The 25,030-nt window shown below is 43.0% G+C and overlaps 2 protein-coding genes across 3 annotated transcripts in view; one reads left to right on the top strand and one right to left on the bottom strand.

Moving 5' to 3' along the window:
* The window catches only part of LOC139393338 (ALG8 alpha-1,3-glucosyltransferase), a 38,702-nt gene extending 34,243 nt beyond the window's left edge, over window positions 1-4,459 (bottom strand). The window contains exons 1-4 of one of the 2 annotated variants that reach the window (XM_071141973.1): window positions 4,268-4,459; window positions 3,924-4,016; window positions 3,498-3,576; window positions 1,876-2,069 (exon numbers count right to left, since the gene is read on the bottom strand). In XM_071141973.1, the coding sequence (XP_070998074.1) occupies window positions 1,876-2,069; window positions 3,498-3,576; window positions 3,924-4,016; window positions 4,268-4,359 (458 nt within the window). In that variant the 5' untranslated portion in view covers window positions 4,360-4,459. Of the gene's footprint in view, window positions 1-1,875; window positions 2,070-3,497; window positions 3,577-3,923; window positions 4,237-4,267 lie in introns of those variants that run through there. The other variant, XM_071141972.1, reaches the window with a different exon arrangement.
* LOC139393340 (coiled-coil domain containing 90B) lies at window positions 4,054-22,474 on the top strand. Its single transcript, XM_071141974.1, has 9 exons — window positions 4,054-4,551; window positions 15,560-15,679; window positions 15,872-15,975; window positions 17,098-17,199; window positions 17,350-17,391; window positions 21,268-21,339; window positions 21,451-21,504; window positions 21,701-21,815; window positions 22,047-22,474. Exons 1-9 carry the CDS (start codon window positions 4,446-4,448, stop codon window positions 22,100-22,102), a joined length of 771 nt encoding a protein of 256 aa, XP_070998075.1. The 5' UTR covers window positions 4,054-4,445; the 3' UTR covers window positions 22,103-22,474.
* The last annotated feature ends 2,556 nt before the right edge of the window (window positions 22,475-25,030 follow it).

The raw sequence follows: 25,030 nt of genomic DNA, 5'->3' as shown, positions 1-25,030 counted from the left end.
AATGGAATAGACAACGGGTGGAAATTATAGGCAATTAGCAAGACACCCCCAATAAAGGGGTGGTTTTGCAGGTGGTGACCACAGACCACTTCCTATGCTTCCTGGCTGATGTTTTGGTCACTTTTGAATGCTGGCGGTGCTTTCACTCTAGTGGTAGCATGAGACGGAGTCTACAACCCACACAAGTGGCTCAGGTAGAGCAGCTCATCCTGGATGGCACATCAATGCGAGCTGTGGCAAGAAGGTGTGCTGTGTCTGTCAGCGTAGTGTCCAGAGCATGGAGGCGCTACCAGGAGACAGGCCAGTACATCAGGAGACGTGGAGGAGGCCAACAACCCAGCAGCAGGACCGCTACCTCCGCCTTTGTGCAAGGAGGAGCAGGAGGAGCACTGCCAGAGCCTTGCAAAATGACCTCCAGCAGGCGTGACAGTCTGGAGACGCCGTGGAGAACGTTCTGCTGCCTGCAACATCCTCCAGCATGACCGGTTTGGCGGTGGGTCAATCATGGTGTGGGCTAGCATTTCTTTGGGGGACCGCACAGCCCTCCATGTGCTCGCCAGAGGTAGCCTGACTGCCATTAGGTACTGAGATGAGATCCTCAGACCCCTTGTGAGACCATATGCTGGTGCGGTTGGCCCTGGGTTCCTCCTAATGCAAGACAATGCTAGACCTCATGTGGATGGAGTGTGTCAGCAGTTCCTGCAAGAGGAAGGCATTGATGCTATGAACTGGCCCGCAAGTTCCCCAGACCTGAATCCAATTGAGCACATCTGGGACATCATGTCTCGCTCCATCCACCAACGCCACGTTGCACCACAGACTGTCCAGGAGTTGGCGAATGCTTTAGTCCAGGTCTGGGAGGAGATCCCTCAGGAGACCATCCGCCACCTCATCAGGAGCATGCCCAGGCGTTGTAGGGAGGTCATACAGGCACGTGGAGGCCACACACACTACTGAGCCTCATTTTGACTTGTTTTAAGGACATTACATCAAAGTTGGATCAGCCTGTAGTGTGGTTTTCCACTTTAATTTTGAGTGTGACTCCAAATCCAGACCTCCATGGGTTGATAAATTTGATTTCCATTGATAATTTTTGTGTCATTTTGTTGTCAGCACATTCAACTATGTAAGAAAAAAGTATTTAATATGAATATTTCATTCATTCAGATCTAGGATGTGTTATTTTAGTGTTCCCTTTATTTTTTTGAGCAGTGTACTTTTTTGCCCCACTGTAAGCTCTGCAGGTGGACATATTAGGAATGTTTGAGAACCACACAAATAGCCAAATAATGGACAGTTATTGCTCCACTCTCTCGCTGGGTGGCTGGTAGCCTAGGTCATATCTGCCTCACCGCTCACATAGCCTAATGGAAAACACAACAAGCTCCTCGGTTTGTAAAATAATAATATTATCTTCATTTAAAACATTTCCGACCTGCAATATAATTGTTCTGAATCGCGAGCCGACCTGCGAGTTGAAAGAATGTTTTCATTCCACCTGCCAGCTGATTTATTTGCAGCTCAACCGCAGGAAAATCATGTGTATCCAACCCAATGCAGGACTCTACCTCAATCAGACAGTCCAGACGGTCGGATTGTCCCAGACAGTCCTATCAAAATTATTGCTTTTTAAAATACTTTCTGCTAAGACGTTATTTTTGACCATTTCAATTGTAAACAATCACAGAAGGCACTTAATTGTTACCCAGAAATGATAAACACAGCTGCATTATACCTTAAAAGTCTGAGTATGATGACCAACGCAGTAGTACATGTCTATTTATAATACTTTAATACTTAAGGCATCCTCCATGCATAAAACATATTTATTTGCATTCCTTTAGCTTCTTCCCTTCCCCTGGAGAAAACACTCACTCTTTGACAGCGTAAATGAAGACTATGTCCGTCACGATGACAGAGAGCCTCTGGAAAAGGATGGTAGCAGGACTGGTGTAGAGGAGATTCTGCACCACCAGCATCTCCTTGTCAAAATGCTGAGCCACGTGGGACAGGCTATACTCAAACCAGGCGAACAAAGGAGGGTAGTCCAGGGTCCACTCTGAGGTGTTCTACACAGAAAGACAAAAACACAGTCATAAACATTTGTAATCTATAGGTAAAATTTGACTTCCGACAGGCAATGCTCCCTCTATTTTGTGGGGGCAGTGAGCAAATTTCAGGTCTGATGAGCGCAAACTTGAACATTGTGAAAATTCTGTACATCTTCCAGCGTGCGTTTACTTTGACCACTGAAGCTGTACCCACTTTAAGTTACAGTTTCAGAAAGTAGTCAAGTAGGCTACTGGGGATGATCATAATGTAGGCCTACCAGAGTGGCCTACCATCAGAAACAATAGAGAAATGCATTTCATTCCATAGCATGGAAATAGCTGTTCTATCATTCAGCCTACAGTGGCCAATGTGTGGTGTTCAATGTAGGCCTACATTCCATGAAACTTTTGGAAAAAAAACATGCAGGGCTTGACATTAATCTGTTTATCCACTTGTCCTTCAGACAAGGAGGTGATTGAAAATGTTGTTGCGTTGTTTGATTCAAGAAACCACTTTATAAAATGCATTATTCCCATACTATTGGCTACTTAGCTTATTCATGCCTGTCTCAAAATACAACACTGCCCCTTTAAGACCAAAAAAAAAGCTCTTTACCCAACTCACTTTTCAAAGATGTCTAGAAATGTACACATTTTGTGCTCTTGTAAGAAGCAATCACACCCCAATTGCTTACTACAAATTATCTATAACTGGGATAATAACTTACTAACTAGCAAAGGATATGAACAAATGTGCACACGTGGCTACATGCAGCTCTTGCTTTGATCTCAAAACAAACTTATCTACTCACGACCACTTATGCAGTAAACACATTCCAGTTCAAAGTGAATGGCACAGATGCATTATGGCAATGGTCTATATATAGGCCTGAGTCATGCCTGTCAATGCTATAGAATCCTACTCCAAAGCGTTCTGCCTACAACTAAATCTCTTGCTTAGTTAGTTTTGCACAGTTTCGGTATGTTGCATTATGTTTCAAGTCTGAGCATGATGACCAATGTTGCACATGTCTATTTATGAGAAAGTGGCTAATGTTGAGTTGATTCCACCACTACATGTTATGTCAATTACCTCGACTAACCTGTGCCCCCACACATTGACTCTGTACCGATTCAATTACAATTCCCACAGTAAAGAGAAACGTTGGTTGTCTTAACTAAGGGGTTCAATCTCATGCTTCTATGCGGTGGCTGATATATATTTTTTTGCGATGGCTGATATTTAGAGGGAACATTGCCGACAGGTGGCGTCACTCCTACGCGACGCTCTTCCCTCAATCGCTGTTTGATTTCGTCACTCTATCTGGCGTAAAATAATGATTTCGCTATAGGATTTGTAGCTAGAAATAGCAATTAAGGGGTGAGTGACACTTTTATACATGCATAATATATGATTTGTATGTATGTACGCATGCATGTACAAACCTCATGGTACCATTTTGACACAGGAAGGCTGTGAGTGATGGCGAGCCAGTTCCTGTGAACCTCAAAGTCTGTGGAATGACTGAAATATCCAGAAAACACCGTCATAGTCAACAACACAACACAATGTACCTCTGTTTAAAAAAAACGTTACACAGTTAGGACAGTGTAGTTAGGAGTTTTGATGCTCTTATGACATTTTCCTGATGAGAATAAATGCCCTAACCACTTATTTATAGTTAGTTTATAGTTATGTGTATAAACGTGTATGGTTTAATAACTTTTTCAATACAGTGGCAAAGCTGCCAATGCAGTTATCAAGCTAACGCTAGCTAGCGACACAACTAATCAATGAAGTGGAACAGATACGATACCTTGAAATATGCATGTTTAGAAATCTATTATAAATTATTTGAATGTTTCACTTACTATGCGTTTATCAAAATACATTTCAGGAAAGAAACGCCGAGTGCTAATGCAGGAAACCAACTCCAGTCGTCTGCTCTGGGCGTCGCCATGACACTTTTTTGGGGGGGGTTGTAAAAATAAACTTTATTGAGATGTACAGTATTTTGATGTACAGTATCGGTAGGCTTTGTTACGCGGTCCTCCCCGCAATCACATTGTCAAATTAGCACATTCAATTATACAAACAAAGCAAAAGAAGACCATTAGAAATATTGAATTGTTAGCTAGATATGGACCGTCACCGTGCTGAAATTGTCAAATGTTGCGCAACGTTGAAGAAAAACTTCGTAGGCTGCAATACGTACCATCCGGTGTCATAAACGCTTGCTTGTCCTCTGTGTATGAGTCGAGGTGGGATAGATATCACACTTTGTACTTCAACATATAGATAACACATGTGTAATACAACTCAGATCGTAAGAGTGTTGTAACTGAAATATAATTTGTTGCTCCGTGAGTTTCAAAGTCTCCGTGTCTGGGGCGATGACCAGTGTAAACAGACACTGTGTAACTCTTTTCCGGTCAGTATTTCGGCACTGTCAGAGGCATCTGAACAATGGCACATACTGGGGAACACAGAGTTGGAGAGGTAAGCGTTTTGGTATATTAGTAATCTTGCAGGTAATTACTCTATACATGTGTACTAACGCTGAGGGGTTGTGTTGAATGCGGAAGACACATTTCAATTTATTTGAATGCATTCAGTTGTGCAAGTGGCTAGGTATACTCCTTTCCTTTGCTATTAACCATTGCAGGCCTAGCTTTTGTTTACTACACAAGTGTGCACAAGTTTATTATCCTTAACGAAACGTGTGTCTATTTATTAGCCAATAATTCTCAAATCCACACTGCTCAATGAAGTTGAGTGGCAAGGCGTTTAGTTAGATTAGATTCGTTTTTGGCGGAGTTTAGCTAGCCTCCCAGCTAGCGCAGTGGATCTGGACCGATTCCGGCTGAGAGTCAGGCTCGGCCGACGTCACGTGGCCCGAATCTGGGCCACTTTAGGCATATTACGTATGGCTAGGATGCGGGGATTGAGCTCCGATTGATTCCGGTGAGAGATATCTGGCCCAAATATATTACAATTAACATTTAAGATTCCTGTTTAAGTAGTATAGTATTTTGATACTTTGTGGGTGGAGGCTCCAGAGTGGTGCAGCGGTCTAAGACACTGCATCAATGCATTCGGAAGAGGGCCGCTTCAGGGCCAATTCCTCATTGCTAGCTGGGCTACCAATGACTACATTGAGTCGTTATTATTCAATGCTTGTATCATCAACTATCAACTATCACACCTGCCCAAACCCACTAGCACACACCACACATCTTCAGCCCCCACATCACTTTCCACCACATGGCCTGAAACTGCACCATTTTGTTTCACTCCATAGCCCACGCACTTTCAATAAAAAAGTAAATAAATCATAAGATTTTCCATTGTGTTAATGATGGTGGGTTGATTGATTTCTACGGTTTTAGTATAAAAAAAAATGTCCAACCCATTGGGTATCTCACTACACCCCCATAGGCCATGTCTTGAAATATGCAGACAGTAAGTTTACATAGTAATACTTCTGACAGCCAACTTTCTAGCTCCGTCTACAACATCCAGACTTTATTTACCTAATTTTCAACAGAAATATGGGTGGGGTCTGTTTGTTTTTTATGGGGGACTTAAGCACTTCCGGCCAATAGTTCGAAGCTAGCTAGCTCACTATTTATTTGTTTTGTTTTATTTCACCAGGTAGGCTTATTGAGAACAAGTTCTCATTTGCAACTGCGACCTGACCAAGATAAAGCAAATTGCAATCTAAATCGCTATCGCTTCTCACAACTTCCCAAACATGAACTCATGCAAAACTGGCATTTTATGTTCGGTAAGGGGATTCCATAATAACTGGCATAAATGGAAGCTGTTCATGGAGGAGTGTTTTTTTTTTGTTGAGTGAGTGCAGTTGTTAGGTGCCTTTTGATTTGCACCCACCTCCTAAGGAGGATGAGTCTCTTTGGCTTTGGCTCAAAGCATTGAACTTGAAGAAACCACCAAACTGACCCAACGTCTGTTCCTATCACTTCGTGGACAAGAGGCCAACTGAAGAGCATCCCTTCCCCGAGAAGTGGCTGGGCTATGATACTCCAGTACAGACCAGAAAGTGACATCTCATCAGGTCATCAACACATACAGGTAGTTGTTAGCTAGCTGCTACTTGCTAGCTATTATCACAGATAGGGTGTCCTGAATCAGGCAGGAGTTAGTTAGCTAACTTAACTAGCTAGCTTAGCTATGTTAAGACTCCTAAGTCTTAACATACTGTAGCTATATAATTGTTGCCTAGCTAACTCAGTTAGCTAGCTTGAGGGCAGCCCAACTTGATACAGTGTTGCTAGCTTACTAGTCTAGCTAGTTAAAACAAACACAAAATATATATATATATAACCAGGTAGGCTAGTTGAGAACAAGTTTATCTAACTTAGTTAGTCCCTATATTGTTAGCTATCCAAAACTTCTGTCTGACAATGTCTCCCCCATGCCATGATTATCCCCATCCTTGCTGGCATGCCACTGGTGATGCTCATGAAATGTCTGTAACTACCTAAATTATTAAACATTATCTCAAGTCTTTTCTTTTTTAGCCTACTGGTCATGGGTTAGGTTGTCTGTGTATTTTATTTTGTTAAACTTGTGGCCTCTTTTTTTTTGACAGATGAAGACAACTCTGGTGATGCAGTCTCTTATCTGAGTGTACCAATGCCACCGCAGTGTAAAGATGCTGATACTCAATGGGAAGTTTCAGCACTGACTGAACACAGCTAAGTATCAAGAGAACCAGTCAACAAGCCCACCTGCCACAAACAAACCCAATGTGGTGGTGCAGAGCCATTGACCCATACCATCCTAAAGAATGACATTAGCTCAGTGTTGTATACTGGCCATCCTTTTCTTTGACCATGTAGCATTTCTGCAGAGTGCATATCAGTGATCAAATACTCTTAACCTTGATGAAGCTGAATCTACTCCAGGGTGATCTTGCTGAACGCTTTGTGTCCCAGGGTGTAGTGTAGCACTCTCTTAGTTCCCCAACACCACTTGCATCATCGACTGCTCTGAAACCACTCTTCAGAAAGCACACAACATTGATTCCAGAGGGAAGTCATACAGCCACTATCAGTCCAGCAATACTCTCCAGTATTTGGTGGACATTGCGCCATGTTAGTTTCTCCTGCATATGGAGGCAGATGCAGTGACAAGATCATCACCCAAAACTCTGGCTTCCTGGTATACCTTAGGCCTGGCGATGAGGTTATGACAGACAGGGGCTTCACCATCTGAGATCTGCTGAATGAGAGGAAGGTAAACCTTGCCATACCAGCCTTCACTCAGAAAGGAAGCCACAAGCACGAGAAGGATAGCTAATGTGCATATTCATGTTGAGAGTTATCAGACAACTCCAAGGTGTCCTCAGTATCGGTGCAGCACTTGCCAACATGCAGGGTGAGATCATCCATGAGGATGCAGAGTGAGCAGTGAGAATGTTCATACATCTGAAATGTAACTTTATACACTCATTTCACCCACATGAGATACTGTGTGTGTACAGTGCATCTGGAAAGTATTTAGACCCTTTGACATTTTCCACATTTTGTTACAGCCTAATTCTAAAATTGATAAAATGTTCTCTCTCGTCGATCTACACACAATAGCCCACAATGACCAAGCAAAAACAAGTTGTATACATTTTTGCAAATGTATACAAATATACATTTTTGCAAATGTATACAAAAACAACTGAAATATCACATTTACATAAGTATTCAGACTCTTTACTCAGTACTTTGTTGAAGCATCTTTGGCAGCAATTACAGCCTCAAGTTTTCTTGGGTATGACGCTACAGGCTTGGCACACTACTATTTGGGGAGTTTCTGCCATTCTTCTCTGCAGATCCTCTCAAGTTCTGTCAGGTTGGATGGGGAACGTCGCTGCACCGCTATTTTCAGGTCTCTAGAGATGTTCCATCGGGTTCAAGTCCGGGCTCAGGCTGGGCCACTCAAGGACATTCAGAGACTTGTCCCGAAGCCAATCCTGTTGGAAGGTGAACCTTCACCCCAATCTGAGGTCCTGAGCGCTCTGGAGCAGGTTTTCATCAAGGATCTCTCTGTACTTTGCTCCGTTCATCTTTCCCTCGATCCTGACTAGTCTCCCAGTCCCTGCTTCACCATAGAGATGGTGCCAGGTTTCCTCCAGACTTGACGCTTGGCATTCAAGCCAAATAATTCAAAATTTGGTTTCATTAGACCAGAGAATCTTGTTTCTCATGGTCTGAGAGTCTTTAGGTGCCTTTTGGAAAACTCTAAGCGGGCTGTCATGTACCATTTACTAAGGAGTGGCTTCCGTCTGGCCGCTCTACCATAAAAGCCTGATTAGTGGAGTGCTGCAGAGATGGTTGTCCTTCTGGAAGGTTCTCCCATCTCCACAGAGGAACTCTGGAGCTCTATTAGAGTGACCATTCTGCTCTCTGTCACCTCCCTGACCAAGGCCCTTCTCCCCCGATTGCTCAGTTTGGTCAGGCAGCCAGCTCTAGGAAGTCTTGGTCTTTCCAAACTTCCATTTAAGAATGATGGAGGTTACTGTGTTCTTGGGGACCTTCAATGCTGCATACATTTTTTTTGGTACCCTTCCCCAGATCTGTGCCTCGACACAATCCTGTCTCGGACCTCTACAGTTTTTGTTCTGACATGCACTGTCAACTGTGGGACCTTATATAGACAGGTGTGCCTTTCCAAATCATGTCCAATCAACTGAATTTACCACAGGTGGACTCCAATCAAGTTGTAAAAACATCAAGGATGAGCAATGGAAACAGGGGTCTCATAGTAAAGGCTCTGAATACTTATGTAAATAAGGTATTTCTAGTTTTTCTTTTTAATAAATTAAACATTTCTAAAACGGTTTTTGCTTTGTCATTATGGGGTATTGTGTGTAGATTGATGAGAAAAAAGATCAATTTTAGAATAAGGCTGTAACTGAACAAAATGTGGAAAAGGGGAAGGGGTCTGAACTTTCCGAATGCAATGTATATTTTGTACTATTTAATCTGAATCATTTGTATGTTCCTACATTTGAAATGTACTGTAACTTTGCATGTTTCTGATAATTACAGGCATCCACTAGGTGCCGCTATCATGCCTTCTTAAATATATTTACAATACATTTTCTTCAACACCAAAATGTCTAACACACCAAGAGGGAAGACAACTGTTTATCAAGTGCCAGCCACACTGTTTTCTTAATTTGTGCACTTGAAAACCAGAATCAAACAGGAAACACATTTGAAACCCTTCGACATGCCTCCTTGTCCTTCATTTCAAAAAGTTAAGGAACAAAGAAAATGTCAAGTGCAATTTCAATGTTTTTTTAACACCATCATTTTCCAAGTGTAAGATGAGTTACGGTATGTTCGCATAATAAGTTAATGAAGTGTCATTATGAAAAGAAAGCGCTATGCAAGGTTCAATAAAAATATTCATAAATCATAAGGAGTTATCCTTAGGCATTAGATAAACATGTATGAAGAGAGCTGTACAAGGCAAGACAAAAAAAACACCAAGAATTATGCAAATATAATCAGGTAAATGTGTATATGAAGAGAGCTGTGGGGAAAAAAACACCAAGAGTTATGCTTGGATAATAAGGTAGAGCTGACAGAGAGCTTTACAATGCTCAAAATATAAGAACTATTCAAAAACACAGAAGTATTAGGCACGAGCCTAAATACCACAGAATAACATATTTGGACCACAGAGTTAGTCTGCCTAACTAAAACTCATCTATCCTTGGCAGCATATGTGTGAAATAGAATACCTTCAGTTTAAAGAGAACATCAGCACAGAACTTCACATCAAACGGCACATCAATATCAACCTGCTCGGATAGAGCCAGACAAGCAGTTTACATCTCACCAGTCCTGTGCAGAACATGCCCATTTGCACCTTCATGTAATACCCAAGGGCTCCATTAGGTTGCAGCTGAGGAACCCCATCCATCACATCTGTTAGTTATTCAGAGAACAGTTTAGTCAGAGACTCACATTTCTTACTCACAACAGGACATTTGATTTCTAGAATTTCTTGAGAGTTTAACACTATCTGGGCTTGCAGAAAGCCATGGCTCCTTGTCACTCACTACTGTGCCTCTACTCTACTGACTAAACCCACAACTCTCCATCCATGTGTAGGCAACCTGCTCGTTCTCCTTGCCATATGTGGTTGCTGAGTTCCCATGGAACCTTGGGAAGAGATGCTCCCGCACAAAGTTGTCTGGATTTGTTGAGGTGCGCACAGGAACCTTTGCCGACTACAACGCATGGGATGCACTCTGTGCTTTAGTGACCTCCTAAAGGCTGCCACATTTACACTCCTCCAGCTTAACATCAACGTCATAAAATGACAAGCGTTTCTGACACTGCATGTTGATGCCATGTTCACCATGAGGCTGCTGGAGCTGTGTGGCTGCTGCTGGAACTTGAGGACTGTTTGGTTTAGCTTTTATGCACTTGTGCAGAATGCTCCCCACTGGAACATTGGCCCCTTCCAAACTCTTTTTAAATATGTTGTGTGAGTGGTACACAGGTTGTATGGAGAATGCTGGTTGAGAACTTGTCACTTGGTTTGTGACGTTTGCCACAGATCTCGCTCAACCTTTTTGGGGATAGATTTGGCTGCGTCGCTGAGTTCCACTGGCATTGCTCATTTGTACAGGACACCCCTGTCAATCCGCCGCACACAGCATTCTACACCTTCAACAATCAACTACTGTTAGAATAATCAATTACAGTACAGAACACTAGTTTACATGGTGTTCACGGTTGACTAGTTACACAGTTTTTTTTTCACTAGTAGGTTTAGGTTATGATGGTGATTTCCTATTTGATTGTAAAATTCACCTTGCTTCTGTACCTACTTCATTGCCTTTCGAGATTAGACTGATATACTTACATAATGAGCCATTGAAACCAAGAACCGTGTGTCCGACGCAGCAAGATTAGTTTAATGGGAAATGCAACCGCAATGCACTTTGACACGTTGTAGGCTAATTATAGGGAGAAGCACCCATTCAGGTCCTTTTTCACAAGTGATTGCAGCAGCTCACCTGGTGGTTAGTGGAAGGAGGCATCAGCATAGACTATCTGCAGCTCATTTTCCAATCTCTTGTTGTCAAAAAAGGGTATGTCTGGAACAGCGGTGTGAGTTCTCTGTCAGGAAACCCCTCTTGTTTTGAGTACTCTGGAAATGAACCATGGTCAGCAAACCTCTGGGTTATGTGTAGTATGATTCCATTGAGTATTTCAAAGTACAGCCGTCAGTATCTGTCCAGGAGGCCATATCAAGAAGCTGATTGAACAGTATGATCTGCACAGGTGCAGATTGTGCTGGGGACAATAAAAAGCAACTCTAAAATGTGCAGTTTTGTCATGCAAAACAATGCGCAGATATCTCAAGTTGAGGGAGTGTGCAATTGGCATGCTGACTGCAGGAATGTCCACCGGAGCTATTGCCAGATAATTTAATGTTCACTGCTCTACCATAAACGTCCTACGTTTGGAGAATTTCGCAGTATGTCCAACCGACCTCACCTCAGTATGTCCGCAGACCACATGTATGGCGTCGTGTGGCTGAGCGGGTTTGCTGACGTAAACGTTGTGACCAGAGTGCCCAATGGTGGTGGTGGGGCTATGGGATGGGCAGACATAAGCTACGGACAATGAACACAATTGCATTTTATCAATTTGAATGCACAGGGATACAGTGACGAGACTGAGGCCCATTGACGTGCCATTCATCCGCCGCCATCACCTCATGTTTCAGCATGATAATGCATGTCCACTTGTCGCAAGGATCTGTACACAATTCCTGGAAGCGTCCCAGTTCTTCCATGGCCTGCATACTCACCAGACGTGTCACCTATTGAGCATTTTTGGGATGCTCTGAATCGACGTGTATGACAACCGTGTTCCAGTTCCTGTCAATATCCAGCAGCTTCGCACAGAGGAGTGGGACAACATTCCACAGGCCACAATCAATAGCCTGATCAACTCTATGCGAAGGAGATGTGTTACGCTGCATGAGGCAAATGGTGGTCACACCAGATACTGACTGGTTTTCTGACCCACACCCCTACCTTTTTTTTTTAAGTATCTGTGACCAACAGATGCATATCTGTATTTCCAGTCTTGTGAAATCCATAGATTAGGGCTTAATGAATTTATAAAACATTTCTGATTTCCTAATATGAACTGTAACTCAAAATCTTCAAAATTGTTGCATTTTGCATTTATATTTTTCTTCAGTATAACACCCTTATCTTTGACATAGTGTGCTATGAATGTTAATTGACATTTGCAGGATATGTCTGTGGTGTAATCCACCTGGACTGCAATGTGGGGTGCTGAACTGATCTCACTGTCAACAGGGTTGGGTAGGTTACTTTTTAAATGTAATCCGTTAGTTACTTGTCTAAAATTGTAATCAGTAACGTAACTTTTGGATTACCTAAACTCTAACGTAATCTGATTACTTTCCGTTTCTTTTGGATTACTTCACCTGTAAAACATAAGAAAAAAATATTACCAATTTAACATTTATTGCAGAACCACATTAGAACACATCGCAAAACATTGACAAATGTATTTAAGCCCTGTATACCTGCCTCTATCATTCGTCCTTCATCCTGATCTTGTCCATTTACACTTATATGATCTGATCACAGTCAGACCACAATGCATCTTTTAATCGTGTACACCGGTCTAAAAATGTGGGCACAAACACAATGTGCAGGACAAAGTATACATGTTAAAACCAGGTATAAGTAAGGGCTTAAGTAACATAGATGGTGCTAAACACTTATCCACGGGACACCGGTATGAAAATGTTTCCACTCACTACTGTAAGTCGCTCTGGATAAGTGTCTGCTAAATGACTAAACTGAGAAATAGGTAGATTTTTTTTTTTTTTACACATTTAGTCCGAGCTAGGTGCAATAAACCAACATATCAGACATGGCATTGCAGTAGGCCTATTCTGAAGCTAGCCTACTCAGATGATTGAAGGCAGAAATTGCTGTTGTATTGCAGCAAAAGGACATGCTCTAGATGAGCACCAGGCATCCTGTTTCCACCATAGCTGAAAAGACGCTCAACTGGGGCACTGGAGTGTTGTACTTCAGAAACAAGTTCTGGACTATGGGAAACGATTTCAAGGAGTCCAAAGACTTGTCTTTGAGGTACTTCCTCACCTTGTCCTCTGCAGTGCCACGGGCACGAGTTCAAATCAAAATCAAATTTATTTATATAGGCCTTCGTATATCAGCTGATATCTCAAAGTGCTGTACAGAAACCCAGCCTAAAACCCCAAACAGCAAGCAATGCAGGTGTAGAAGCACGGTGGCTAGGAAAAACTCCCTAGAAAGGCCAAAACCTAGGAAGAAACCTAGAGAGGAACCAGGCTATGTGGGGTGGCCAGTCCTCTTCTGGCTGTGCCGGGTGGAGATTATAACAGAACATGGCCAAGATGTTCAAATGTTCATAAATGACCAGCATGGTCGAATAATAATAAGGCAGAACAGTTGAAACTGGAGCAGCAGCACGGTCAGGTGGACTGGGGACAGCAAGGAGTCATCATGTCAGGTAGTCCTGGGGCATGGTCCTAGGGCTCAGGTCAGTTGAAACTGGAGCAGCAGCACGGCCAGGTGGACTGGGGACAGCAAGGAGTCATCATGTCAGGTAGTCCTGGGGCATGGTCCTATGGCTCAGGTCAGTTGAAACTGGAGCAGCAGCACGGCCAGGTGGACTGGGGACAGCAAGGAGTCATCATGTCAGGTAGTCCTGGGGCATGGTCCTAGGGCTCAGGTCCTCCGAGAGAGAGAAAGAAAGAGAGAAGGAGAGAATTAGAGAACGCACACTTAGATTCACACAGGACACCGAATAGGACAGGAGAAGTACTCCAGATATAACAAACTGATCCTAGCCCCCCGACACATAAACTACTGCAGCATAAATACTGGAGGCTGAGACAGGAGGGGTCAGGAGACACTGTGGCCCCATCTGAGGACACCCCCGGACAGGGCCAAACAGGAAGGATATAACCCCACCCACTTTGCCAAAGCACAGCCCCCACACCACTAGAGGGATATCTTCAACCACCAACTTACCATCCTGAGACAAGGCTGAGGGGGGTGAGCCAGTGACTCAGCCCCTGTAATAGGGTTAGAGGCAGAGAATCCCAGTGGAAAGAGGGGAACCGGCCAGGCAGAGACTTGTTGTTGCACCTCCGGGGAAAAAATGTTGTCTTCTGACTCAGACTCATTCTGTGCTCCCTCATCAACCTCTTCGGAGTGTGTGTTCTACATAGAAGCTGTTTCTTGAACTAATGTGCTCTGCATCTCCTCCCTCTTTCCAGAGTTGTGCCAACACAGTCAAAACTTTGTCACTGTAGCAGATGCCATTTTTGCCTCATGGGTGCTTAGCATAGGTCCAAACCGGCGGTCTATAGCCTCAATGACCGCAGTGATGATGTGTACAGAGAATGTCGCAAGAGGTATTTTCTCTGAGAGCTTAGACTTCAAGCTTGTTGTTGGGATAAGAAAGCCAAGAGATCAATAGAGGATGTGAGTGGCTGTAGGACTGTACTGTACTCCTTGAGAAAAGCAATCCCACGAGAATGTAGTTTGCTGCTCACACCCAGGTCTTCACAGATTTGCCCCAGCTGGTCAATGTATAAACATTGGGTTGTTATTTTACCTGAAAATGTACAAGCTCCTTTTTTTTGCTGGATCTTTGTAGAATTTTTACCCATTTTGAGTCACACAAAATCATGTGCTCTCTACTACGACAATTAATCCACAGATTAAAAGGGAAACTAAGTTAGTTTCTAGTAATCTCTCCTAGTTCTTCTTCTGTGGACTTTATATGGCAGTTGACAACAAACTTTAAGGTGTGTTACCGCTACTGACTGGAGTGTGGACCTCGTTCATCTTTTAATCACCCCAGAACAAATTAACTAGCATCAGCTAGCTAGCTAGCTAGCTAAATGTCCATGAATGTTTCGACCTGGCCCCAAATTAATATAGTTGGTTCAGAATTCGTTTTGATATTTCAACCTGTGTCCTGATCGCGTCTGGTGGGGATAGACAAACTCACCATGTGCTCACGTGGAGCCGGTTTGGTCATAATGTCAAGGTTGCTCTTCAAAATTGTGTGATATGTAAGTTTTCATTTTAAACTATATTTGTCAGTCCAAAATCACTTTTTAATTCTGTAATCGAAATAGATGTATTTCCTGTTAAAGTTATTTACAGTTTCTATGCCTTTAGTTTTCCATGTGGCCCAATTTATCGGTGAATTTTGAAACGCTACCCAAGTATTGTTCCATAAGGTTGTGTTGTTAGGAAGTAATATTGGTTCTTGTAGAATGTTTCATTTTCTTCCATTTTGTTAATGTTCTTAACAAGTATCGACTGATACTGACTTGATGAAGTCAGAGGTAGGCTACACTCCTCAAAGTCATCACCTCGCCACTCAACTCCATCCGTCTGTCTGTACAGAGTTCCACGTTGCAACACCTGTAGCAGCGTACGACCTGAGGAAAGTGGAGCTGACCCCTCTGGAACAGAGGAAACTGACTTTTGACTCTCATGCCATGGTCATTGAGCTGGAGAGCAATGGTGGGTGCATCATTTTGGACTTGATCTATAATTCTGCTTCTGTGTTGCCTTTTCTGAAATCTATTCTGAAGTGGAAGTCACATCCAGACCAGGAAAGGCAAATAAGGTGATAATTGATCCACAGTGTAATAAAGAAACTGGACACTGTTGTAATGCTGATGATCAAATCTTTAATGATTTCTCTATTTTCAGGCTTTGAAAAGCGCCAAGCAGAAATCATAGTAGCGGCTCTGGTGACTTTGGCAACAGCCAACATGGACATAGTGTACAAAGACATGGTGACTGGAGCACACCAGGTACCACACACACACACCAGATACCACACACAAACACAGCACACCAGGTACCCCACACTCACAGGACACCAGGTACCCCACACCAGGTACCACACACACACCAGGTACAAAACACAGCACTCCAGGTACCACACACACACACACACCACACTCACAGCAGTCCAGGTACCACACTCACAGCAGCCCAGGTACCACACACACCACACTCACAGCGGCCCAGTTACCACACACCACACCAGATACCACACTCACAGCAGCCCACTTACCACAATCACACCACACACCAGGTACCACAATCACAGCAGCCCAAGTACCACACACACACCACACTCACAGCAGCCCAGGTACCACAGGCACACACACCACACTCACAGCACACCAGTTACCACATGCACACCAGTTACCACACTCACAGCAACCGAGGTACCACGCACCCCACACTCACAGCAGTCCAGGTACCACACACACACACACCACTCCAGGTACCACACACACAGCACACCAGGTACCACACTCACAGCACACCAAGTACCACACTCACAGCACACCAAGTACCACACTCACAGCACACCAAGTACCACACTCACAGCACACCAAGTACCACACTCACAGCACACCAAGTACCACACTCACAGCACACCGGGTACCACACTCACAGCACACCAAGTACCACACTCGCAGCACACCAAGTACCACACTCACAGCACACCAAGTACCACACTCACAGCACACAAAGTACCACACTCACAGCACACCAAGTACCACACTCACAGCACACCAAGTACCACACACACAGCACACAAAGTACCACACTCACAGCACACAAAGTACCACACTCACAGCACACCAAGTACCACACTCACAGCACACCAAGTACCACACACACCACACCCACAGCATCCCGCTTGCTACCCAAGCTAAAGAAGACCAGACTATCACTTACACTTGTGACTGCTGGTATGTATGACAGTGTGTGCTTCAGTTACACCCATGGAATTGCAATACTCTGAACCTTCACCCCCACATTACACCCTCTTTCAACCACTCCCTTGTAGGTTGTTTCTGTTGTAAGACACCCCCCGCCCCCCTTCTCTCGCTCTCTATCCTGTGTATCTTGTTTAGGAGATTGCGCTGCAGCAGATCATGGCTCACCTGGACTCCATCAGGAAAGACATGGTGATCCTGGAGAAGAGTGAGTTTGCCAACCTGCGCTCGGAGAACGCTGTACGTACATAAACCCTTTCCTCCTCCACACAATCACTGCCTGTCTATCTCTCCTGAGCTAACAAGTGCACTAGGGATCTATAATAATAATAATAATAATAATAATAATAACAATATGCATTCTACATAAACCTGTATGTCTCTCTGCAGAAAATGAAGACAGAGTTGGATCAGATAAGGAACAGGCTGATGGTGAGAAGTGATAACAGAGATCCAAAAAAATACTACTATTATAAATATTTTTTGTGATGAACATGTTACCTTTCTTTTTTTAAATTTTACCCCCTTTTCTCCCCAATTTCATGGTATCCAATTGTTAGTAGTTACCATCTTGTCTCATCGCTACAACTCCCGTACAGGCCCGGGAGAGACGAAGGTCGAAAGCCATGCGTCCTCCGAAACACAACCCAACTGCTTCTTAACACAGCGCGCATCCAACCCGGAAGCCAGCCGCACCAATGTGTCGGAGGAAACACCGTGCACCTGGCGACCTTGGTTAGTGTGCACTGCGCCCGGCCCGCCACAGGAGTCGCTGGTGCGCGATGAGACAAGGATATCCCTACCGGCCAAACCCTCCCTAACCCGGACGACGCTAGGCCAAATGTGCGTCGCCCCACGGACCTCCTGGTCGTTGCCGGCTGCGACAGAGCCTGAGCGCGAACCCAGAGTCTCTGGTGGCACATGGGTGTGTCCTGTTCTGGACTATTCAGCAGGAGTGTGGGGTGCTAAGAGGTATTTTAGAAAGGAACATGTCCATAACAGAGCAGTACGTTACTTTTTAGGTGTCCACAAGTTTGCACCTATACTCGCAATAACTGGGGACATGGGCTGGGAACCCTGTGCGGTGAGATGGAAGGCATGTGTGGTGAGACTATGGAATAGAATGTTGGATATGCCAAATGCCAGAAGAGATAGTAAAGTTTTTCAATGGGATCTATCTATAGGGGGAACATGGACAACTGAAATGTTTGATCTTTTTCAACAGTCTGACTGTGAACATCTTTACAAAAAATAAAAATTAAGGGCGACATGGATATGATTAAAAAAACTGTTGATGCAATATGAAAAATAATGGGTGGAGGAGATTAATCTTAAACCCAAGTTGAGAACCTTTTGTTTTATTAAGGGTGAATTTGTGTGTGAGTGATATTATGTATAACCTACCTAAAAGCAAGAGATCGCCATGTGCACAGGTAAGATCAGAGATATTGTCTCTGCGTATTGAAACGGGTCAGATCAGGGATATTGTCTCTGCATATTGAAACAGATCAGGGATATTTCCTCTGCGTATTGAAACAGGTCAGGTATTTCCTCTGCTTATTGAAAAGGGTGAAATGGAAGAGGAAAGACTAACTATTGTAACCTTGACGAAATAGAGAATGAAACTGATTTTATCCTCTATTGCCCTTTTTTTTTTTTTTACCCCTTTTTCTCCCCAATTTCGTAGTATCCAATTGTTGTAGTAGCTACTATCTTGTCTCATCGCTACAACTCCCGTACGGGCTCGGGAGAGACGAAGGTTGAAAGTCATGCGTCCTCCGATACACAACCAGCCGCTGCTTCTTTAACACAGCGCACATCCAACCCGGAAGCCAGCCGCACCAATGCGCCGGAGGAAACACCGTGCACCTGGCCACCTTGGCTAGCGTACACTGCGCCCAGCCCGCCACAGGAGTCGCTGGTGCGCGATGAGACAAGGACACCCCTACCGACCAAGCCCTCCCTAACCCGGGCGACGCTAGGCCAATTGTGCGTCGCCCCACGGACCTCCCGGTCGCGGCCGGTTACGACAGAGCCTGGGCGCGAACCCAGGACTCTGATGGCACAGCTGGCGGGGCAGTACAGCGCCCTTAACCACTGCGCCACCCGGGAGGCCCCTATTGCCCTTTCTACCAAGATATACGCTTGCTCTTATTCCAGAAAGACCACCACACCGGCATTATGTGGCTGAACGATGGGGAGAAACTGAAATGTTTTTTTATCCATTGTATATTTCCGTTTGCAAAATATTTAGATAAAGCCTGCAATAAAAGGAAAAATGTCTACCTATAATTAAATTCAAAAAAATATTTAGCTTCTATGTCATAAATGGCACGTGTGTATGTAGATTGTGTATAGGCTTGTCTCCCACATAAATCTTCTCTTTGTGCCAGACTGGGTTCAAATGCCTTCTGTTTAGACTGGGTTCAAATGCCTTCTGTTTCTTTACCTATTTATTTATCTCTATATGTTATGCATGTACACTACCGTTCAAAAGTTTAGGGTCACTTAGAAATGTCCTTGTTTTTAAAAGAAAAGCACTTTTTTGTCCATTAAAATAACATCAATACAGTGTAGACATTGTTAATGTTGTAAATGACTATTGCAGCTGGAAACGGAAGATTTTTTAATGGAATTATTAGCAACAATTGTGTTAGCTAATCCAAATGTATCATTTTAAAAGGCTGATTGATCATTAGAAAACCCTTTTGCAATTATGTCAGCACAGCTGAAAACTGTTGTCCTGATTAAAGAAGCAATAAAACTGACCTTCATCTGTGGGTTCGATTACAGGCTCAAAATGGCCAGAAACATAGAACTTACTTCTGAAACTCGTCAGTCTATTCTTGTTTTGAGAAATGTGAAACAGACGCCTCACAAGTCTTCAACTGGCAGCTTCATTAAATAGTACCCGCAAAACACCAGTCTCAACATCAACCGTGAAGAAGCAACACTGGGACGCTGGCCATCTAGGTAGAGTTCCTCTGTCCAGTGTCTGTGTTCTTTTGCCCATCTTAATATTTTCTTTTTATTGGCCAGTCTGAGATATGGCTTTTTCTTTGCAACTCTGCCTAGAAGGCCAGCATTCCGGAGTTGCATCTTCACTGTTGACATTGAGCCTGGTGTTTTGCGGGTACTATTTAATGAAGCTGCCAGTTGAGGATTTGTGAGGCATCTGTTTCTCAAACTAGACACTAATGTACTTTTGCTCAGTATGGCACCAAGGGCCTCCCACTACTCGTTCTATTCTGGTTAGAGCCAGTTTGCACTGTTCTGTGAAGGGAGTAGTACACAGTGTTGTACAAGATCTTCAGTTTCTTGCCAATTTCTCGCATGTTATAGCCTTCATTTCTCAGAACAAGAATAGACTTAGTTTCAGAAGAAAGTTATTTGTTTCTGGCCATTTTGAGCCTGTAATTGAACCCACAAATGCTGATGCTCCACATACTCAACTAGTCTAAAGAAGGCCAGTTTTATTGCTTCTTTAAATCAGAAGAAAAAAAATTCAGCTGTACTAACATAACGAAAAATTGCAAAAGGATTTTCTGATGATAAATCAGCCTTTTAAAATGATAAACCTGGATTAGCTAACACAACGTGCCATTGGAACACAGGAGTGATGGTTGCTGATAATGGGTCCCTGTACGCCTATGTAGATATTCCATTAAAAATCTGCCGTTTCTAGCTACAATAGTAATTTACAACATTAACAATGTCTACACTGTATTTCTGTTCAATTTGATGTTATTTGAATGGACACTTTTTAAAAAAAACTTTTCTAAGTGACCCCAAACTTTTGAACGGTTGTGTGTGTGTGTATTATTTTACTGCTCTATGTATATATTTCTTTGGATAACCTTATTTGCTATTATGTATTGATTTTTACCTTACATTTCTCTCTTTATGTGATGCGCAAATAATTATTGTAATGTTTGTTTGTGTCAATTAATCCCATAAGGGATGGGTTGCCAATTGGTGATTTGACATGAAAATAAAATGTAATTCATTCACTATATTATTACTGTATGTTCTATGTAATTCTGAGTCATTTCATCTGTTTATTGTTAAACTATAACTTATGAATCATGTAATAGTTTATCAGTAATCTCTGTGGTGCTATCAGATAGCTCAGTGGTTTCTCACTCAGTAAGTACATCATGTGACTTGTGTGGATACATCCAAAATGGCACCCTATTCCCTACATAGTGCACTGCTTTTGGGCCCTGGTCAAACGTAGTGCACTATAAAAGAGAATAAGTTGTATTTTGGGATGCAAACAATAACTTGTGTATCCTGTTTTCACTTCAGGAGGAGAGTAAGAAGGTCCGAGCTGAGGCCAAGCTGGACATCAACCTGGAGAGGAGCAGGGTCACTGACATGGTGTGTGCGTGCGCATACGCGTGTAATTGATTATTACTCCTGAGACCTTGAATTGACATTCTGCCACATGCTTTCTCTCTCTTTCTCACTGGGCATCTGTCTCTTTATCAGTTTACTGAGCAGGAGAAGAAACTTATGGAGAACAGCACAGAGTTCCACAGGAAGGTAAAATGCCATCTTGTCCATGATGATATTTCTATACTCCCACCACAGGCTATAACAGCTGCATTTCTTTATGGGGCGGATTCCCAGAAACAGATTAAGCCTAGTCCTGTATTAAAAAGCACATTTTAGTCCAGGACTAGGCTTATACCATGTCTGTGAAACCAGCCATATGAGTATATGTTAATGTTCTCCTCAGAACGCAGTCATTGACCACGAAACGATGGAGACGACTAAAAAGATTGATCTAGAGGTGGCCTCCCTGAAAACTCTACTGGAGTCGCTGAAGCTGGAAACCATCCGCTACCTTGCAGGTAGTGTGTGTGTGTGCGTACGTTTGTATGCCAAATCAAATGTTATTTGTCACATGCTTCGTACGCAACAGGTCTAGACTAACAGTGAAATGCTTACTCACGGGTCCTTTTCCCACGATGCAGAGTTAAAGATATGTGCTTGTGTGTGTTTGACACATTTCTGTATATTCAACTATGGTATGAATTTAAGTGGGATCATGATATACCCCCCTCTGCTTTTCTTTTTGGTAGCGTCCGTTTTCGCCTGCCTAGCGATTGCCTTGGGATTTTACCGCCTTTGGAAGTGACCGTCTCTGCTGTGGGGGTTTGATTGCATTGTACATAGATCCCACTGGGTGCACACTGGTTAAATCAATGTTGGTTTCATGTCATTTCAATTTCTACTTTTATGTATTTCTACTTTTAAATGGCAATCTAGAGTACATGGAGAGCTAAGACTATAAGGCCAAGCATGAGTCATTTAAAATCAATTAATCAACCTATTAAACAAAGTTAATCAGATATTTTGAACATAACTGTTGAGTGATACAATGTACAATAAACCTATTTATAGGCACTATATCTATAGGTTATACAAATGGCTCAATACTTCCAAGAACTGTATTTGGATATGGATTCCACATGACTTGGAAATAAATAACTTTTCCCAATGAACCACATTTATTGAATACTTCAATCATTGTCCATTCCTGATTTTGATTTCAGTTCATCTTTCATTTCCAAGCTGCCGATAGTGATGCAACAGACTAACACAGAACACAAACCGTCTGCGTGCGTGCACTATCGTGCATAAATGTATTTTGTCCCCCTACACCAAATGCGATCACCACACGCAGGTTAAAATATCAAAACAAACTGAACCAATGACATTAATTTGGGGACAGGTCGAAAAGCATTAAACATGTATGGCAATTTAGCTAGTTAGCTTGCAGTTGCTAGCTAACGTTAATTTGTCCTATTTAGCTAGCTTGCAGTTGCTAGCTAATTTGTCCTGGGATATAAACATTGAGTTGTTATTTTACCTGAAATGCACAAGGTCCTCTACTCCGACAATTAATCCACACATAAAACGGCCAACCGAATCGTTTCAAGTCATCTTTGCACCTAAACTTTCATAGTATTACCAGGACAACCGGCAAAACAGTTTGTCTTTCAATCACCGACGTGGGTATAACCAATGAGGAGCTGGCACGTGGGTACCTGCTTCTATAAACCAATGAGGAGATGGGAGAGGCAGGACTTTCAGCACGATCTGCGTCAGAAATAGAAAGGAGTTCTACTTTAGCCCTTGGCATCGCAGACGCTCGCGAGCAGTGTGGGTGCAATAATTGAATAACATGGATTTCTACATTTATTTTGCGGCGCTCGCGCATGCGACGTGTCCAGTCTGGTCAGCATGTAACAATTCCTCCTCCACCATACTCGACACCCTTGACCCACTACACAATGCCCTATCCCACCTGGACAAAATTAAATACCTACAGTATGTGAGAATGCTGTTCGACTACAACTCAGCTTTCAACACCAATGTGCCCTCCAAGTTCGTAGCCTTGAGTCTGAAGTCCTCCCTGTGGATCCTAGATTTCCTTATGGGCTGACCCCAGGTGGTGAGGGTAAGCTAACAACACCTCCCCCATGCTGATCTGATCCTCAATACAGGGACCACCTGGCTACCACCCAGTACTCATCCCTGCCCCTTAGACTGCTTCCCTATGTAATTAGTCATTGAACACTGGTCACTTAAATGTTTACATACTGTTTTACCCAATGATGTATATACTGTATTCTAGTCAAGGCTCATCCTGTATACACTTGATATACTGTAAGTCCAAATAGTTTACAGTGGGTACATTGCAAAGTTCTTGGAATAAACACTCTGCCAGGGTAGTTCACATATCTCATATGCACTCAGATTTGGAGAAACAGACAAACTTGTCCTTCCTGACATTTACAATGCAATTTATTTTACGTACCTCGACCACTCCATTAATCTTTTTCATTAGAGCAATGTCGAATTCTTCTGTACTCCAGAATGACTCGTTTGACAGGTGCCCTGCTTCCTAAATCGAAGCACAACACATCATATCCATTAGTTTGCGTGAGATCCAACATGTTTCTTCTGACCAACAGATACAAAAAATATCCACTTCAGGGATTTTCACTGATTTAACTTTCTACACCAGTTTTGATATTTCAAACGGATCCAAAACGTATTTCTTCTATATAAAATCGGGAGTCTGTAGAAGTAGATGTATTTTTCACAATTTTTAAACGAAAGTCCATTTATCCTTATTTCCACCGCCATCAGATTCAAGCTCCAATTCTGCTTCCACCATCGACCTGGCTGCAGCGGCGCTTTCGTGACGTTGTCGTTTCGTGACCAACTGCGTTGCTTGCGAGAGTATTGTAAAATAAATGTACATGTTATTCAATCCAAACTGCTCACGCTATTACATAGCTCGCAAATCCTGCCTCTCCCAAATATTTTTTATAACTAACCCAAGATGGAATTTACAGGTTCTGGTCTAATGGGAGCAAATTAATCATAGTGGGCAGAGCCAAGCACGATCTAGTGAGATCATATTGGCTCATTCTAGCATTTATTTGCTTATTTCCGTTAGGGAACCCCTACTCGAAGTGCGCATGTGCAATAACTTAATTTACCCTTGCACTCCTTCTAAACGATGCAATTTTTACCAAATTTGGCATAGGGTAAAGTCTACTAAATGCAGCCCACTATGTCACAGATTCTAGTTTTGGAAACAGAAAACTGTATGGAGATCAAATGTTTGATCAATGACAAAATGTACAGAATCTCGGCTCAGATCCATCTCGCTCCATCTTCTCCCACTTCCGGACACTATCTCCTAGGACAAATTCGCTAGCAACAGCGAGCTAGCTTTAATACCCATAAATATTTCGACCCCTCCCCAAATTCATATAGTTGGTTTTGGTACTTTAACCTGCTAGTCGTGGACGCTTCTGGGGGACAGACAAAACAACATGCGCACGAGAGGAGCCGGTTTAGTCAGCATGTAATCCGTCTATTATGCAATGCATTCGAATTTGATTGGCTAACCGGAGATGGTAACATTTTGACCAATTAGGTTGAATGAATGAGTCGTTCGCAAAAGGTTCACGCGCACGCAACTCAAACTATCCAATAGGAGGACACCAACTGAGGCTGTATAAAAATTATTTTGTATGACGCGTTT

Source organism: Oncorhynchus clarkii, chromosome 33, assembly GCF_045791955.1.
Source record: "Oncorhynchus clarkii lewisi isolate Uvic-CL-2024 chromosome 33, UVic_Ocla_1.0, whole genome shotgun sequence".
In the NCBI taxonomy this organism is placed as follows: domain Eukaryota; kingdom Metazoa; phylum Chordata; class Actinopteri; order Salmoniformes; family Salmonidae; genus Oncorhynchus; species Oncorhynchus clarkii.
The sequence above is the reverse complement of the archived record's forward strand: the minus strand, read 5'-3'. Positions and strand labels throughout refer to the sequence as shown.